Consider the following 17711-nt stretch of genomic DNA (forward strand, 5'->3'; position numbering starts at 1 on the left):
CAGCTGACTTTACGGGAAGCGCTTGACGTGAGCTCCTCTCACGCGGCTCATAAAGCAAACTTTCAACCACTTTCATCATTAATGCTAAACACTGACAGAGATCATTGACTCACCGGAAGAGGTTCAAGTTCAACAGCAGCATAAATACAGCGGTCAATACAGAAAGACATTTTCCCCCTCCCCACGGAAACATGGATACCGGGGCAGAGAGCGCACCTATTTCCTCATGGAGGGAATGTTTTATATTAAAGAGAATCCGCACGCTGGTTCCTGTTGGTTACAAGAGCGAAATAAAAGAGCTGTCAAAACTTTCAGTACCAGTGGTAAGTACCCTGTATTTAAATAGACGGTGGTCAGTAATCAGTATAATAAAAAATAAAAACTTAAAATAATACATTGGCATTTGATTACGTGGATTAATACCAAGATTTTGACTGTTTTCTACAGTCATTGATTAATACCGATATATATAAATATAAATACCGAACACGCTGACCTCCACCAGGTTTGGATTGGTGAACACTAGATCGCTGAGTAATAAAACTTTTATTTTAAGGGATTTATTTATGACCCAAGGACTGGATTTCCTCTGTATAACTGAGACATGGTTGAGGGCCGGTGAGTCCAGCGCTTTCACAGATCTCTTACCTGATGACTGCTGCTTTTTAAACTCTCCTCGAATATCAGGCAGAGGAGGAGGACTAGCGGTTGTTTTTAAGAAGCAGTATAAATGTAAACCACTGCCATTATCAACCTCACCTAGTAGCTTTGAACTGAGCATGTTTGAGCTAGGTCGCTCTCACTCAGTGCTCTGTGCTGTGGTTTACAGACCCCCAAAATACAATAAGAACTTCTTAAATGACTTTTCTGATCTGTTGGCTGAAATTATGCCCAAATATGATCATGTCCTTATTATTGGGGACTTCAATATTCATGTGTGCTGCCCTGACAAGCCAATGGCAAAGGACTTTTTAAATCTTATTGACTCTTTTGATCTTGTGCAACCTGTGTCTGTGCCTACACAAAAATATGGGCAAACGTTGGATCTTGTTTTAACTCACAATTTACCTGTCTCTAACTTAGAGGTTTGTGATGTTGTATGGTCAGACCATAGGCCTGTCCTGTTTGAGGTTTTCCTTCCTTGTACCAAAGTTAATCTTCCTCCTGTTGCTGCTAGGAGCTGTCGTATTTTTTAACCCTTCCTCTGCTGGACAGTTCTCTATTGTTTTTAATCAGAACGGCGGCCTTCCTGATTTCATATGCAATGATACAGAAGAGCTGAGTACGTGGTTTTACTCTGTCTGCCAAACTGCTTTAGATTCAGTGGCCCCCTTTAAGCTTAGGCAAGTAAAAGCCAAATCTGAACCCTGGCTGAATGAAGACACCCGGGCTGCCAGAAGAAAGTGTAGGAGAGCTGAACGTAAATGGAAGAAGGATCAACTTCAGGTGTCATACCAAATGTTACAAGATTACTGGAATTCTTACCAGAAAACTGTAAAAGATGCTAAGAGGAAACATTTTGCTGATATTATTCAGGCAAACTGTCGTAAGCCTCATGTCTTATTCAAGACTATTGACATGGTCCTTCATGCTCCACAGACTGCTGGTGTCGAGTCTTCTCAGGAAATTTGTGAAAACTTCCTACACTTTTTTATTGATAAAGTGCTATCTGTCAAAGCGCAGACTTCCCAGTCCGTTCTCGACCCTTCTACCCCTGTCCCTAGTTCTGCTGTCTTTGACAGGTTCGAGCCAGTTTCCTTGCTCTGCCTGCAGGAGTTGGTTGCTCACATGAAGCCCTCAGGTTCCCCTTATGATGCTCTCCCTCCTCGATTTTTCAAAGAGGTTTTTCTCACTATAGCATCAGCTGTACAACCCATTGTAAATTGTAGTCTGTCCTCTGGTGTTGTACCTGTCAATCTCAAACATGCAGTGATTCAGCCTCTACTCAAGAAACCTGCTCTTGATCCTGATATTATTGCAAATTATAGACCTATTTCCAAACTGCCTTTTATCTCAAAGATTCTTGAAAAGGTAGTTTACAAGCAATTAATGTCCTTCCTAGAAGAACACGGTATTTTAGAAGTTTTCCAATTTGGTTTTAAAGCTTTAGATAGTACCGAATCTGCCCTTTTAAGAGTTTTTAATGATGTGTTTTTGGCAAATGACTCAGGTGACTGTGTTATTATTGTGCTGTTAGATTTAACTGCTGCTTTTGATACAGTGGATCATAATATTTTAATTTCCCGTTTAGAGCAGTTGGTGGGTATGCGGAGTACCGCACTGCAGTGGCTCAGATCCTATTTGGCAGAGCGAACTTTCTCTCTGAAACTAGGGGAGTTTGTATCCTCTGCTGCTTCTCTTCAATGTGGGGTCCCACAGGGTTCAGTTTTAAGCCCGCTTCTTTTCTCTCTATATCTCCTACCCCTTGGGTCTATTTTCAGGAAACATGGGATTTCTTTCCACTGCTATGCCGATGACTCCCAGATTTATTTCCCACTTAAAAAGATAAATGGCTTCTCAGTAGACCCGCTGCTCAGATGCCTTGATGAAATAAGGGCCTGGATGGCTTTGAACTTTTTACATTTTAATGAACAGAAAACAGAAGTGATGGTTTTTGGTGGCGCTTCTGAGGCCACTACTATAGATCTTGGTTCACTGGCACAGTATGTTAAACCAGTCATCACTAATCTGGGAGTTAAAATAGAGGCAAATCTTAAACTTGAAAGCCAGGTCAGAGCTGTTGTAAGATCTAGCTTTTTTCATTTGAGGGAATTAGCCAAAATAAAGCCTATCTTATCGAAACAGCATTTTGAGACAGTAATCCATGCCTTTGTTACTTCTAGGCTGAATTATTGTAACGCACTTTATTTTGGGGTTAGTGATGCGTCCATTAGGCGCCTGCAGGTTGTGCAAAATGCTGCAGCATGTCTTTTAACTGGAACAAAAAAGTTTGAGCACATTACCCCAATTTTAATTTCACTCCACTGGCTACCTGTACATTTTAGGATTGTTTTTAAAATTCTCTTGTTTGCTTTTAAATCTCTTAATGGCCTGGGCCCCCCCTACCTCTCGGAGCTACTACAACCATTTACACCTGCCCGTTCCCTTAGGTCCGCCAATCAGCAGCTCCTTAAGGTACCGAAAACTAAGTATAAATTTAAAGGTGATCGTGCTTTTGCTGTAGTTGCTCCAAAGTTGTGGAATGATCTACCCTTGCATGTTAGGCAGGCCTCTTCTCTCTCAGAATTTAAAAGTCTTCTTAAAACATATTTATTCGCTGAAGCCTTTGGCATTGATTAGAGGGGTTGACTCAATTTGTTTTAACATGTTTCAATTTATTTTAGTTTTTTAGTTATTTATTTTATCTTATCTCATTTTAATTTTCTTCACTTATGCTATTAGCATGTACAGCACTTTGTGAACTCTGGTTTTATGTTAAAGTGCTTTATAAATAAAGGTGGTATGGTATGGTATGGTATGGTATATATCGTACAGAACAAATTGGCCACTTACGCTGTAAATTACTAGTTTTTAATAGCTGTTTTTGTTGCCCTGGCAACTTTTAATTAATTTCGAATTTCCTTATCAGATGATATCCCAGCTCATGAATTTTTCCTTGAGCCTTGTAAGTACAATATTTTGTGGCCATCTGGGGAAGACAGAGCTGGCAGGAGTGTCTCTGGCCATTGCAGTAAGTGAAATTCAAACACTCACCTTTTATTAAGTCATTAAACCAATAGAAAAGTGACATCCAATCCACCAATGTTTTCTAATGTATTTCCAGGTTATTAATGTTACAGGTATATCTATTGGTAGTGGTTTGGCATCAGCATGTGATACTCTGGTTTCTCAGGTGCGAATCTTTGATCCATCACAAATAATTTATCATCGGTGCTTAACAATAGTAATGGCAGACTAAACTGTTCTGTGCTTTTAGACCTTTGGAAGCCATAACCTGCTGAAAATTGGAGTTATTCTGCAGCGGGCCATCCTCATTTTGCTCCTGGCCTGCTTCCCCTGCTGGGCCATCCTTATTAACACAGAGCCGATTCTGCTGGCTGTCAGACAAGAACCAGAGGTGGCAAGGTCAGCCGTCACAATCCGCTAATGCTTTCTTGAATTTTAAAATGTGTGTTCATTTTGATGGGATAAAATCAGTCTCTCTCTCTTTCAAGGTTGTGTCAGATGTATGTGAAGATCTTTATGCCCGCACTTCCTGTAAGTATGTCTAAGGCTAAGTGTGCATGTGTGTGTGCAACACAAAAGCCACAAAATTGAACCAAGTGGAAAGTCATCTAAGTGGGAGAGAGGAAGAGGGTGACATGCATCTCCTTGGAGGCTGACCTGATTGTTCCTTGCATGTCCCTTTTATTAATGTTTTAAGATAGATTTAGAGTCACTCTTCCAAATAAAAATACACCTACAAAAAGGAGGCCTTGCTAATCCCAGACACAGAAATCAAATATCCCCACAGTAAAATCTTTTCCAAAGTGGGCTAACTAGTCAGCTAGATAAATTCAACCCTGTTTTTTAAGTGGGTAGTGATCGCGTTATTTTAAGTAGAAATCAATGAGTCTATAAAGTCTCTGCTGGACACTTACTTAGTTGGTTAACTTACCTAGTACAGCATAGCTCTACTTATTTTCCCCCTTGTACAGGTGTATTTGATGATGTAACAAGCTGTCACTACCAAACAGGACGAGTCCCAGTCTAATCACATTAGAATAAAATGTTTCAAATAATTGCAACTCAGACTATGTTGTTCTTTTCTTTCTGTTTTTATTTTTTTGGTGTGTGTGTGTTTCTGTGTGCCACAGGCTGCATTCATGTACTCATTAGAAACAAGATATCTGCAAAACCAGGTAAATATCTCCATGATTATTTTGAATAATACAGTTTGGATCGCAGGGTATACAGATTGTGTTCTTCTTTTATCCGCAAAATGATAGAGTGGATTGAATATACAATATGTGTCTGTAAGTGAGACTCCAGTCCTACTGGCTACAATGTTTAATGATTGATGGTGTCCACATACAGATAGCAAGGAGATCAGAGCTCTTTGAGCCCTTTCATGTCAATAAAACTATGATTCACTTTACTTGACAAACACTGCGAACTGCTGTTTTTGATTACAGGAAATCAGTCAGATATTTAATCATCCTTTTGTCTGTTGGTGGAAAACTGTAATGATGTCATGTACAGCGGGTAAAATAAGTATTGAACACATCACCAATTTTTTAAGTAAAATTTTTCCAAAGGTGAGCTTTTGACACAGGATAAAAGTATGAACGCAGGTTGTCTAAATGTTGTTCAGCAAACTTTAAACATGCTTCAACATGCTGTTTCTTCAGCAATACAGGGAGTGCAGAATTATTAGGCAAGTTGTATTTTTGAGGAATAATGTTATTATTGAACAACAACCATGTTCTCAATGAACCCAAAAAACTCATTAATATCAAAGCTGAATGTTTGTGGAAGTAGTTTTTAGTTTTAGCTATTTTAGGGGGATATCTGTGTGTGCAGGTGACTATTACTGTGCATAATTATTAGGCAACTTAACAAAAAACAAATATATACCCATTTCAATTATTTATTTTTACCAGTGAAACCAATATAACATCTCCACATTCACAAATATACATTTCTGACATTCAAAAACAAAACAAAAACAAATCAGCGACCAATATAGCCACCTTTCTCTGCAAGGACACTCAAAAGCCTGCCATCCATGGATCCTGTCAGTGTTTTGATCTGTTCACCATCAACATTGCGTGCAGCAGCAACCACAGCCTCACAGACACTGTTCAGAGAGGTGTACTGTTTTCCCTCCTTGTGAATCTCACATTTGATGATGGACCACAGGTTCTCAATGGGGTTCAGATCAGGTGAACAAGGAGGCCATGTCATTAGTTTTTCTTCTTTTATACCCTTTCTTGCCAGCCACGCTGTGGAGTACTTGGACGCGTGTGATGGAGCATTGTCCTGCATGAAAATCATGTTTTTCTTGAAGGATGCAGACTTCTTCCTGTACCACTGCTGGAAGAAGGTGTCTTCCAGAAACTGGCAGTAGGACTGGGAGTTGAGCTTGACTCCATCCTCAACCCGAAAAGGCCCCACAAGCTCATCTTTGATGATACCAGCCCAAACCAGTACTCCACCTCCATCTTGCTGAGTCGGACTGGAGCTCTCTGCCCTTTACCAATCCAGCCACGGGCCCATCCATCTGGCCCATCAAGACTCACTCTCATTTCATCAGTCCATAAAACCTTAGAAAAACCAGTCTTGAGATATTTCTTGGCCCAGTCTTGACGTTTCAGCTTGTGTGTCTTGTTCAGTGGTGGTCGTCTTTCAGCCTTTCTTACCTTGGCCATGTCTCTGAGTATTGCACACCTTGTGCTTTTGGGCACTCCAGTGATGTTGCAGCTCTGAAATATGGCCAAACTGGTGGCAAGTGGCATCTTGGCAGCTGCACGCTTGACTTTTCTCAGTTCATGGGCAGTTATTTTGCGCCTTGGTTTTTCCACACGCTTCTTGCGACCCTGTTGACTATTTTGAATGAAACGCTTGATTGTTCGATGATCACGCTTCAGAAGCTTTGCAATTTTGAGACTGCTGCATCCCTCTGCAAGATATCTCACTATTTTTGACTTTTCTGAGCCTGTCAAGTCCTTCTTTTGACCCATTTTGCCAAAGGAAAGGACGTTGCCTAATAATTATGCACACCTGATATAGGGTGTTGATGTCATTAGACCACACCCCTTCTCATTACAGAGATGCACATCACCTAATATGCTTAATTGGTAGTAGGCTTTTGAGCCTATACAGCTTGGAGTAAGACAACATGCATGAAGAGGATGATGTGGACAAAATACTCATTTGCCTAATAATTCTGCACTCCCTGTATGTGGTAAGCATGCATACAGGGCATGGTGGTTGAGTGCATTACTTATTGATTTGAAATAGTTGTACCAGTTGATTAAAGGTCTTTCTGTAGCTCTCCACAAGTGGTGCTTGGCTCTTAGACAACTCTTCTGATAATTCTTTTCACTCCTCTGTCTGAAATCCTGCGGCTAGCACCTGTTCATGGTAAAAATTTTGTTCTTTCCTCTTCCAGATTATGGCCCCAACAGTGCTCATCGGAAACGTCAGTAGTTCAGAAATTCTGCTGTAACCAGCGCAATCAATATGATTTGCAACAATAAGGTTGGGAGGGGCTCGAGAGAGTCCATTAGCTTTACCCATCATGAGATGATTCTTGTGTGACACCTTGGAAATGAGATACTACTTATAAGCAATTAGTTGGGACTGAACCAGAAGTGACAGGGTTGATTTCAGCTGGTGTCATGACTGTCCATGCCTTTTTAAACCTCCCTTTCTTCATGTGTTCAGTAGTTTTTCCCTGTGTCATTTCTCATTGTTACTTAAAACCGAACGCATGGACATCTATGGTTTGATTTCTTTGCGTTTGTTGATTGGATGGGTTGTTGCTGACATATAGTGAGAATTTCATGGCAATAGCAGCTTTACAAATATATTTACTTAGTAAATTGGTGACGTGTTCAATACTTATTTTACCCAGTCTATCTGGCCTGTCATTTCGCCATTTCCTAATTAAAATAAACTTGTTGCATTTCTGTTTTAGGGCATTATATGGCCACAGGTCATCACAGGCTTTGTTGTCAATCTTCTAAATGCACTCATCAACTACATCGTCCTCTTCCCGTTAAACCTTGGAGTTGCGTGAGTTTGTTTTATTGGATTGCACATGACTTCGTTAATATCGTCTTTAGTGGTATCAGCTGACATCATCACATACTGTATAACCAACACGACACATTGAAATAATCTTTACAGAGGTTCTGCAATAGCCAATGCCATTTCTGAGTTCTTAATGGCTGGAATCCTCTTTGCTTATATCATATGGAAAGGACTTCATAAGGCCACTTGGGGAGGTGAGTACTGCATATACACTGGATACTGGTTATTTTTAATATTAAGAGAAACCCAAATGAGTTTAACAATGATTAACAACTAACAGAAACCTTTAACTATATAAAATATAAGTTGTTTTTACACAATTACAAAATGAACAACTTGTTAGAAGCGTTTAAAGAAAACATAAACATGTCTGAGAAAGACTATTATTTTAACTATTGTCATGATGACAGCTGGATGTAGTGACTTTTAATGGAAGGGTTAGGTGGATGAGGTCAACAGATCACCAGATAAAAGTCCGAAGGTCGAAGCTGAAGTTGGACTGAACTGACGAATCAAGCATTTAAGAAGCAATAAAAAACAAAAACCTACAACCAGGTTACAAACAAAATGAGCAGAGTTATAACAAGTTCATGTTTATTTTCCCTTTAAGTGGACCTGTTTTATTTTACTTTATTTTCTGTTATTATACTGTGACATTGGTGAGTGCTCACATTACACAGGGCTACTTTGAAAGACTAGGTAATCCCTGTAAGCAAAGCCCAGACTTCAGACTGCTCTAAATGCTCAACTTTTCAACTCTTAGATTATGATGCTAAAGATAAGTGATTTCTTTCATACAGCCTGGGTGTAAATATGGTGATCCAAACCATCCGCTGTTTTAATCTAAGCAGCAAATCAGAACAAAGTTGTCCTTACAGCGAGAGGAGCTAAAATGGCTTGTTTTTCAAAATGAAAAAATCCAAAGCAACAGACTGAGAGATGAGAACACCTAAAGGGAGCAAAAAAAAAAAAGGCGGAGACGATTAAAAATTTAAGCAAAGCCACATAAGCACACAAGTCCAAGGGTGTCATGTTTACTGCTGTGGCAGGCAGGATGAGGATCCAAACGCAGGACTCGAACGACGGGATGAACAAAGGAAGGCAGTTTTGTTGCGCTGAGATAAAACACTTCATAAAATAAATTTGTGAAAACCAAAACTTGAACATGGAAACTGGAAACTAAGAACTAAACACGGGGAAACTAGAGACTAAGGACAAAGAAATCCAGGCTCACAGAAGAACCACACAGCACATGGGGTAACACCAGACAGAGAAAAACACAGGGTTTAAATACACAGAGGAATAACAAGGGAATGAAACGCAGAAGGAGAGCACAGCTGGGAGTAATCATACATGACGAGACGGGAAGGAAGCAAAACTGAAAACACTAGCATAGGACGCGAGACGTTAAAGTAAAACAGGAAACAAGAGACATTCACAAAGACACGGACTTTACACTGAAACAACAGAGGGAACATGGAGCACAGGAAGGGCACAGGGACAGAAACCTAAAGACCAGGGACTATAAATATAACATAAGCAGAAAACAATAGAGAGAACCAAAACCATGAAAAATGACAAATCAGAGAATATAACGTAAACCAGAAAAACACAAACACTGGGTCACCGCACCCAGTACTATGACAAAGGGTAAAACTATTGTTACAGATTCAAATATTGGGGATTGATACAAGAGGAAAAACCGAAATAACAACACTGGTCCGGCCGGGTTGAGTCAAACGATGATTTTAATGATCACACACGTGGGAGATGGACACCGTACGCAGACAGCATCAGATCTCAAAATGGTGGAGCATTGATCAAACTCTTATAGCCTCTGGTGCCCCCACCTTATCCTAAAAGCCTAAACATTCACATGCTTTCTCTCACACGGCGCCTAAGCTACGACCTTGGCTCCCCGTTTATCTGCTCCTGCTGAGATGGGGCAGAAAACTCCAGTATGTTCTGTTCTCTTCTAATCAGACAAATAAGGCGATGACTTTCTGCGAACAGTATTTCTTATAACTCAGCAGTATCATGCATCATAAAACAATATCATTCATTCACAATAAATCAGCAGTCTAATGTAATGCAAATCAGTTTAACAAATGCAATAGTTATCACCTTCTTCTAATTCAGGAGAATAATGCAAACTAAAACTACATAATAATTCACAATCTTTAATTAGGGGTCTAACATGGCATAAAATAATATTATAATCTCACACTCCCCATGTTGAGCTCTTTAGAATAGAGAGCTTACCTACACCCTGTAATCCAGTGTGGCCGGGTTCATTTCTTCTCACCCCTGAGGCCCTTTGTCCCCCTGTTGGGCGAACCATACGTGAGATGACCTCTGAGTTTGCGCAGTTCAGATGCAAGAAAAACTATTATTACAACAATAGCAGGTACAGATGACACTCCCCAGTTCTCCCACAGCTTCATTTTGGTGCTACCTCACACCCTTCAGACGTACTCAGACTAGAACCTCTGTCCGAGGAGCTTTTAGCCTTTATTTTATTGCTGCAGCCACCAGTGTCTTCCAGTTGGGTGATCCTCTGCTCTTCTTTCTTCAACCTCAGGGGTTAGACAATCCTTCAGTCGTTGCACAGATCAGGGGATTATTCTGCCCCAATTTCAAACAACGATCTGTGTATCCTCGGGTCACAACTGTGTCCCCCAGAAAAAGGAACAGGAACATGTCCCCCTCTTGCCCAAGAGCCTCTCGAACCTCGTTGGTCTGGTGTTCCTGGATTTCCACCAACCCCTTCATGGTTATTGCTGTGTTTATGGGATCCATCCTTTTGAGGTGACTAATCGGAGCCCAAACGCCATGACACTGGAACCCAGTTGGTGTCTCGGCAGTCACCGTGTCTGTCTCTGCTGCGAAGGATCCTCGTATATCTGTGACCTCGTCTGGTGTCTGTTCCTTTCTCTGTAAGAGACAGAAAACCAAAACACCTCTCTTCCTAGCTCTAATAATCTAATGTTGTTATCTACTGATCTTCTGGTGATTCAGAATTGGTTTAGAATATTCAGAATGTCCCAGGGACTTATTCTAATCATATCCTCTGTGTGTGTAAGCGTGTTTGCATTTAGCCCTCTGCACTCAAAGTCAATACCTGCAATATATCAGTCCGGACCATCACACCGAACGAAGCTTATGACCTTCCAAAGACCGAGTGCCAACTCATGGGTATTTACAGTCACAACTCATTGCAAACTCATTTGCAAGGTGTGTACGAAAACTATTAAAACCACTCATTTTAACAAAAGACATCAAAAACAAATTAGCCATTTTTAATCCTAACATTTGCCCCCCCAAAAATCATGTGTTTCCTTCCGCCTACTGTCCCGCGGTTTCCTCTCCAGTGTGGTACTCAGCTTCTCATGAACACAGGCATTTTATCATCTAAACGCTATTCAGTTCATTTCAATGATTAATGCTTAAACATGGAAATAATGATTTATGCTTCTCACTGATTCTCTAAAAAAAGTCTGGAAACCTCTTGGGTCACTATTAGCTTAAGCTTTACCACACCTAAGTTATCAAAAACACAAATGAAGTCATAAAAATGTTCATATAACCCTTGTTTGATGTTAAAACTCAACTCCCCCCCCCCCCCCCCCCCCCTTTTTTTTTTGACACATTCCCATGTGTCAAATCAACGGAGCTAGAAAATTAAAAGAAAAGGTTAGTGAACTCATATCTCAGAAAGTATCAGACTTTCTCCTATCCAGTGTCGTTGCTCCAGTCCTGTCATCCTGTGCCAGGGAATGAAACCAATTTAATTGTCATGTTAGATCTGTTCAACTCCTGGCTCCGCCCAGAGCCTGCGTCTGCAGAATTGCCAGGAAACAAAACCTGCATTAATATGAACTTCACTTGAATATGAACTTGTTGACTACTTTTGACACAGCAAAGGAATGTTCTCTCCTTCTCGAGGACAGGCACTGACTCCCACTTATCTCCTGGAGCCAACTGTCCCTTATGGAGACACAACATTGCAACTACAAGGTTTTGCAGATTGTTAAGTTGATCTGTGTGTAATGCTCTGAATCAGGTATGTAAGATTAAATGAATGTCGTTTAATTAACTGCCACTACTTAAAACTTAGCAAAAGATATAACTGAATATAAGATCACCAAGAAAAACATGATATCAGTGTTATGTAAGCGCGTGCGGCCTTCTATGCTCGAAGTCACTCCAGTCCATAGATCAGCCAAACATCGCGTTGACTGTAGCTTTTAACCCTTATTAACTTGAGCACAACTCTATAATGAGCAACAGACTGCAATATGTATAAAAATGATCATGTTTACACCTGCAATGAAAGATCATATGATTATCCCAACACCTGTAAATAGAAGATTAACCTGAGGTTATAACAATCACCGTAATACAAATGTTAATGTAATGTCAAAAGCTTCAAGAAATGTTTAATGCAATGCTTGTTATATGATTCTGATGTAATAATAATGCTGATGCTGAAATAACAGTAAAACACCCCCTTTTTATCCCATTTATAAACTTGACACATAAACGTTTATAAATGCCTCTTTCAATTTTATTTCCCTCTGTTTTTCCCTCACTGACCACAGCAGGGGAAACTTAGTTTTGATTCAGCCATGAATGCAGCTCACCTGATTCATCAATGAGCCCCACCGTCACTGGCGTCTGACAGGGTGGCGCTGCATACTCTTCCTTTAATGTCACTATTTTCAATCTGTTAATTAGAGTGCCTAAACATGAAGTAGACTACGTCCACAACAAGTCAATACAGCTGCAAATGTGGCCAATTATCAATCTATTACCAATCAATAACAAAAAATAGCTTTTATTTTATGCATGCTTTTAGTCAACCACTCACCCAGAGGATCTCCAATCCCAGAAAAATCCTTCTCCTCATTTAATGAGTCTGTCCTCCTTCCATGCCCTGGTAACTGGTCCATCCAGAGCCATATGATCTTGAAATATACATACAACAAGCCAAACCACACCTTGGTCACACCAACCCTTTTCCGCCCTGAAGATGTCCAACGCCATCTTAGTCTGGACCAGGGTTTTAATAGTTTTGCAATTTTCATTAGTTTTTATTATTATTTAGCTTTGACTTCAGATTTTCAATTTTATATCCGATGTAATTAGTTTTTACAAATTGTTTGCTAGTTTAGTTTAGTTTTTATTTTTATTTTTTTTAAGTCCTTAGTTTCAGTTTAGTTTTGATTAGTTTCAGTTTAGTTTTAGTTGTGTCTGCAATAATTAAGTGTAACAAAATCCCAGTTTCATCATATCAGTCATGCTCTTGTGCTTATCCGTGGGTATTGAGACTATTAACTCTTGCAGCACCGGGTGTTCGTAATTTTGGTTCAAGTGAATTGATAAACTTTGTGGAGGCAATTGACTCACACAGTTATGTAGATATCCCCGTCCTGTTGTCTCGGGATGCATCACGCTGCCTTGCCTGGGGTTAGCTTCTGTTTTCTGGGGATGAGGGTTGAGTGTGCTCCCTTACCTTTTCAAGGTAAGCTAGGTTAGCCTTCTTGTGTGAGCTTTTCAAGTGCACTTTAAGGTTTTTTCCCTTTATAAATGTCCCTCATAATTTGTCTCTTTCCACTACAAGACACTAGCTTTATCCAAAACACAGTCATATTCAAAGTAATCCCAATTTGGACTCTGGCGCTTTCTCCCGACTTTTCCTGACATGCAGTTCACACTCATGTGAAGCTACAGCCTCCCTCTTTAGTCTCTGTCATCCTTCTGTTCTTGCAAAAACAAAACAAAGCAAGACAAAATATCCACCCTTCTTTTACAGGCTGGGTGAATTGTTTGTGGACATTTACTAATCCTAAAGTCAGTACCGTTTTTGTCTCAGTATCAAGTCAGTTAAAACTTTTAGTCGTCAGTCCATCACAGTCCAGTCACATGCATACATCCACACACATTCATACCAGATATTGCTGATAATGGAGTCTCACGAGCAACCTATTCGAACCTCCATCACCAGCAAGATGACGTCATCATTTTAAAGGAAAACAGTTCCTTGTTTTTTGGACTGGATTGACTCGCTGCAATCCTTTTAGGCTCAGGACTTCTCATGTGATCAATGTCCCATATAAGTGAATTTCTCCAGAGCCCATTACAATCATGGAGAAAAATACTTTGCGACTGTTTCCAGTAAAAATATCTTATAGCGCTTTAAAGTTCAATCTCTCAGGCCTGGATTAAAGAGCTGATTTGTTAAATCAGGAACTCACAAAATACCAAAATATCACCACCGGTGGATCACACCTCTCAGATGTTTTTATTTCAGTGCACTGTAACAAAAGCAAAAACAAACGTAACCAATAAAATACTCATATAATAACAAATACTGGGGCCCATTGCAAACATGTCCAAGCATAAAACCATCTTTCTCTCTCTTAGAGAAAGAAAACAATCCAAACCTCACTGATAAAATCAACCTAGTGTCAAGCAAAACCCAAAAATCAACCAAAACTTCACCAGAAAGTTTTTCTCCCCCCCGGGACAATATTGTGTAGGAATACAGGTACCGTAACTCCTTTTTGCACTGAAACAAAACATGCTGGATTTACTTGATTCAATAGTGGACACTGGTTGCACACAAATGTTTTGCTTTGGTAGAAACTTAAACAACTGAGTTAAATCAACACAACCTTTTCATATTCAGTAAACCTGCATGTTGTGTTCATAAAACACGATTGAAACATGTTCAGATGGAGTAAGTTGAGCTCCTGGAATATTTTAATCCTTCACTTCTGTCAGTTTATTTCAACACTATTCAATAACTTTTATCCAAATACTACTTGGTCACTTAAATACTACATGTTGTCTTATATTGCACGCGGTTCAACAAAGTCTAGATCCTGGTTACCATAAAAATTGAATGGGTCTACAACAACTACCATCCTCCTATCTTTATCCTGGTTGCAGCAGGGCTGGGAAATAACCCTGAAGTGATAGGTTACCAGGCAGGGTACACCCCGGACAGCCGACCAGTCTATCAGATAGAAACAAACAGCCATTTACCCTTACATTCATGGATAATTTAGAATCATCAATTAACCGTGCAACGGTGCAACGGTGCAATATAGACTCAATACTTGAAATGTGCAATTCACTTGTATTTTTATTTTTATTCCTCTTTATTCTATTTATCCCCTTCGTATATTTTATTTATATTGTCTCTGTATTTATATATGTGTGTGTGTGTGTGTGTGTGTGTGTGTGTGTGTGTGTGTGTGTGTGTGTGTGTGTGTGTGTGTGTGTGTGTGTGTGTATGTATGTATGTATGTACAGTGGGGCAAAAAAGTATTTAGTCAGCCACCGATTCTGCAAGTTCCCCCACTTAAAATGATGACAGAGGTCAGTAATTTGCACCAGAGGTACACTTCAACTGTGAGAGACAGAATGTGAAAAAAAAATCCATGAATCCACATGGTAGGATTTGTAAAGAATTTATTCGTAAATCAGGGTGGAAAATAAGTATTTAGTCAATAACAAAAATACAACTCAATAATTTGTAACATAACCTTTGTTGGCAATAACAGAGGTCAAACGTTTACTATAGGTCTTTACCAGGTTTGCACACACAGTAGCTGGTATTTTGGCCCATTCCTCCATGCAGATCTTCTCGAGAGCAGTGATCTTTTGGGGCTGTCGCCGAGCAACACGGACTTTCAACTCCCGCCACAGATTTTCTATGGGGTTGAGGTCTGGAGACTGGCTAGGCCACTCCAGGACCTTCAAATGCTTCTTACTCCTTTGTTGCCCGGGCGGTGTGTTTTGGATCATTGTCATGTTGGAAGACCCAGCCTCGTTTCATCTTCAAAGTTCTCACTGATGGAAGGAGGTTTTGGCTCAAAATCTCACGATACATGGCCCCATTCATTCTGTCCTTAACACGGATCAGTCGTCCTGTCCCCTTGGCAGAAAAACAGCCCCATAGCATGATGTTTCCACCCCCATGCTTCACAGTAGGTATGGTGTTCTTGGGATGCAACTCAGTATTCTTCTTCCTCCAAACACGACGAGTTGAGTTTATACCAAAAAGTTCTACTTTGGTTTCATCTGACCACATGACATTCTCCCAATCCTCTGCTGTATCATCCATGTGCTCTCTGGCAAACTTCAGACGGGCCTGGACATGCACTGGCTTCAGCAGCGGAACACGTCTGGCACTGCGGGATTTGATTCCCTGCCGTTGTAGTGTGTTACTGATGGTGACCTTTGTTACTTTGGTCCCAGCTCTCTGCAGGTCATTCACCAGGTCCCCCCGTGTGGTTCTGGGATCTTTGCTCATGATCATTTTGACCCCACGGGATGAGATCTTGCGTGGAGCCCCAGATCGAGGGAGATTATCAGTGGTCTTGTATGTCTTCCATTTTCTGATGATTGCTCCCACAGTTGATTTTTTCACACCAAGCTGCTTGCCTATTGTAGATTCACTCTTCCCAGTCTGGTGCAGGTCTACAATACTTTTCCTGGTGTCCTTTGAAAGCTCTTTGGTCTTGGCCATGGCGGAGTTTGGAGTCTGACTGTTTGAGGCTGTGGACAGGTGTCTTTTATACAGATGATGAGTTCAAACAGGTGCCATTCATACAGGTAACGAGTGGGGGACAGAAAAGCTTCTTACAGAAGACGTTACAGGTCTGTGAGAGCCAGAGATTTTCCATGTTTGAGGTGACCAAATAGTTATTTTCCACCCTGATTTACGAATAAATTCTTTACAAATCCTACCATGTGAATTCATGGATTTTTTTTTCACATTCTGTCTCTCACAGTTGAAGTGTACCTCTGGTGCAAATTACTGACCTCTGTCATGATTTTAAGTGGGGGAACTTGCACAATCGGTGGCTGACTAAATACTTTTTTGCCCCACTGTGTGTATATATATATATATATATATATATATATATATATATATATATATATATATATATATATATATATATATATATATATATATATATATATATATATAGGTTTCTTCATTGCGTGTGTGTGTGTTTGTAGGTGGGTTATTTCTCAAACGAGGCATTTCTCTAACACGTGCCTTTCTCATACATTTCTCTGGTTGTGTGTGTGTTTTTATTTTGTTTCCCAAATTGTGATTTCCCACCTTAAATAACAGCATTCCATGTCTACAGCCAGGAGTTAGAGCTTGCTTGTGAGATTCAGGGACACATGGTGCCAATAACAATTCAGCCAAAAACTTGCCTGAAAATTTCCAGCGATGGTAACCGATAACTGGAGGAGAAGATGTCCTTTAAGCTTCTTTTCCGTGTGGGGACAAAGTGAGGTCAAGCTGTAATTTTGAGCCAAAGCTTGGCCTGTCTGTCGTCCCAATTCTGTTAATTTAACCCTTTTGCCGCTGTACTCAGGTTTCCAGAGAGAAATCCACCTGTATTAAAACACTAAAACATTCACTTACTATTTCTTTTCTGACAAGAAAATTCACTGTATTTAGTCATTTATTCGTACTCACTGTGACCACTGCAATTCATGTAAAGAAGATCCCCTATATGTAAAATTTTAATTTGGCACGACCCCAAAATAAGCATGCCTTTTATCTAAGTAGAATGAAATTACTACACCACCTCTAGTGCTAAAATTCATGCTTGATCACACCCTATATTATGATAAAACTAAAAGTAAAACAAATGTAACTGCCTATATTCTTGAGCTGAACCAAGAGTCACTTAAAAATCTTATAAATCCTGCTTCACACCATAAAACTGAAACAAATCACAGCTGTATTTATCACACAATCTTACTCTGCCGACTGAAGTGCCGGTCTAAATCATGCACGATTTGTCTTTTCTATATCAAAACCCAGCCAAACATCAAACATTCACCCTAGTCATTCAAAACCTTATTTGTAATATTATAATCAGCAAAATCAGCGTTTCAATTACAGGCATGCATCATTG

The 17711-nt window shown here is 40.0% G+C and overlaps 1 protein-coding gene across 1 annotated transcript in view; it reads left to right on the plus strand.

The window, feature by feature from the left end:
- The window catches only part of slc47a3 (solute carrier family 47 member 3), a 22168-nt gene continuing 4457 nt past the window's right edge, over nucleotides 1-17711 (plus strand). The window contains exons 1-8 of the mRNA XM_085380074.1: nucleotides 1-323; nucleotides 3590-3691; nucleotides 3785-3853; nucleotides 3938-4086; nucleotides 4176-4218; nucleotides 4818-4862; nucleotides 7643-7740; nucleotides 7855-7952. Of these exons, the coding sequence (XP_085236200.1) occupies nucleotides 192-323; nucleotides 3590-3691; nucleotides 3785-3853; nucleotides 3938-4086; nucleotides 4176-4218; nucleotides 4818-4862; nucleotides 7643-7740; nucleotides 7855-7952 (736 nt within the window). The 5' untranslated portion in view covers nucleotides 1-191. The remainder of the gene's footprint in view (nucleotides 324-3589; nucleotides 3692-3784; nucleotides 3854-3937; nucleotides 4087-4175; nucleotides 4219-4817; nucleotides 4863-7642; nucleotides 7741-7854; nucleotides 7953-17711) is intronic.

This window comes from Rhamphochromis longiceps, linkage group LG14 (assembly GCF_057381845.1).
Source record: "Rhamphochromis longiceps isolate RC_006_pf linkage group LG14, R_longiceps_female_GT1.1, whole genome shotgun sequence".
Lineage (NCBI taxonomy): Eukaryota > Metazoa > Chordata > Actinopteri > Cichliformes > Cichlidae > Rhamphochromis > Rhamphochromis longiceps.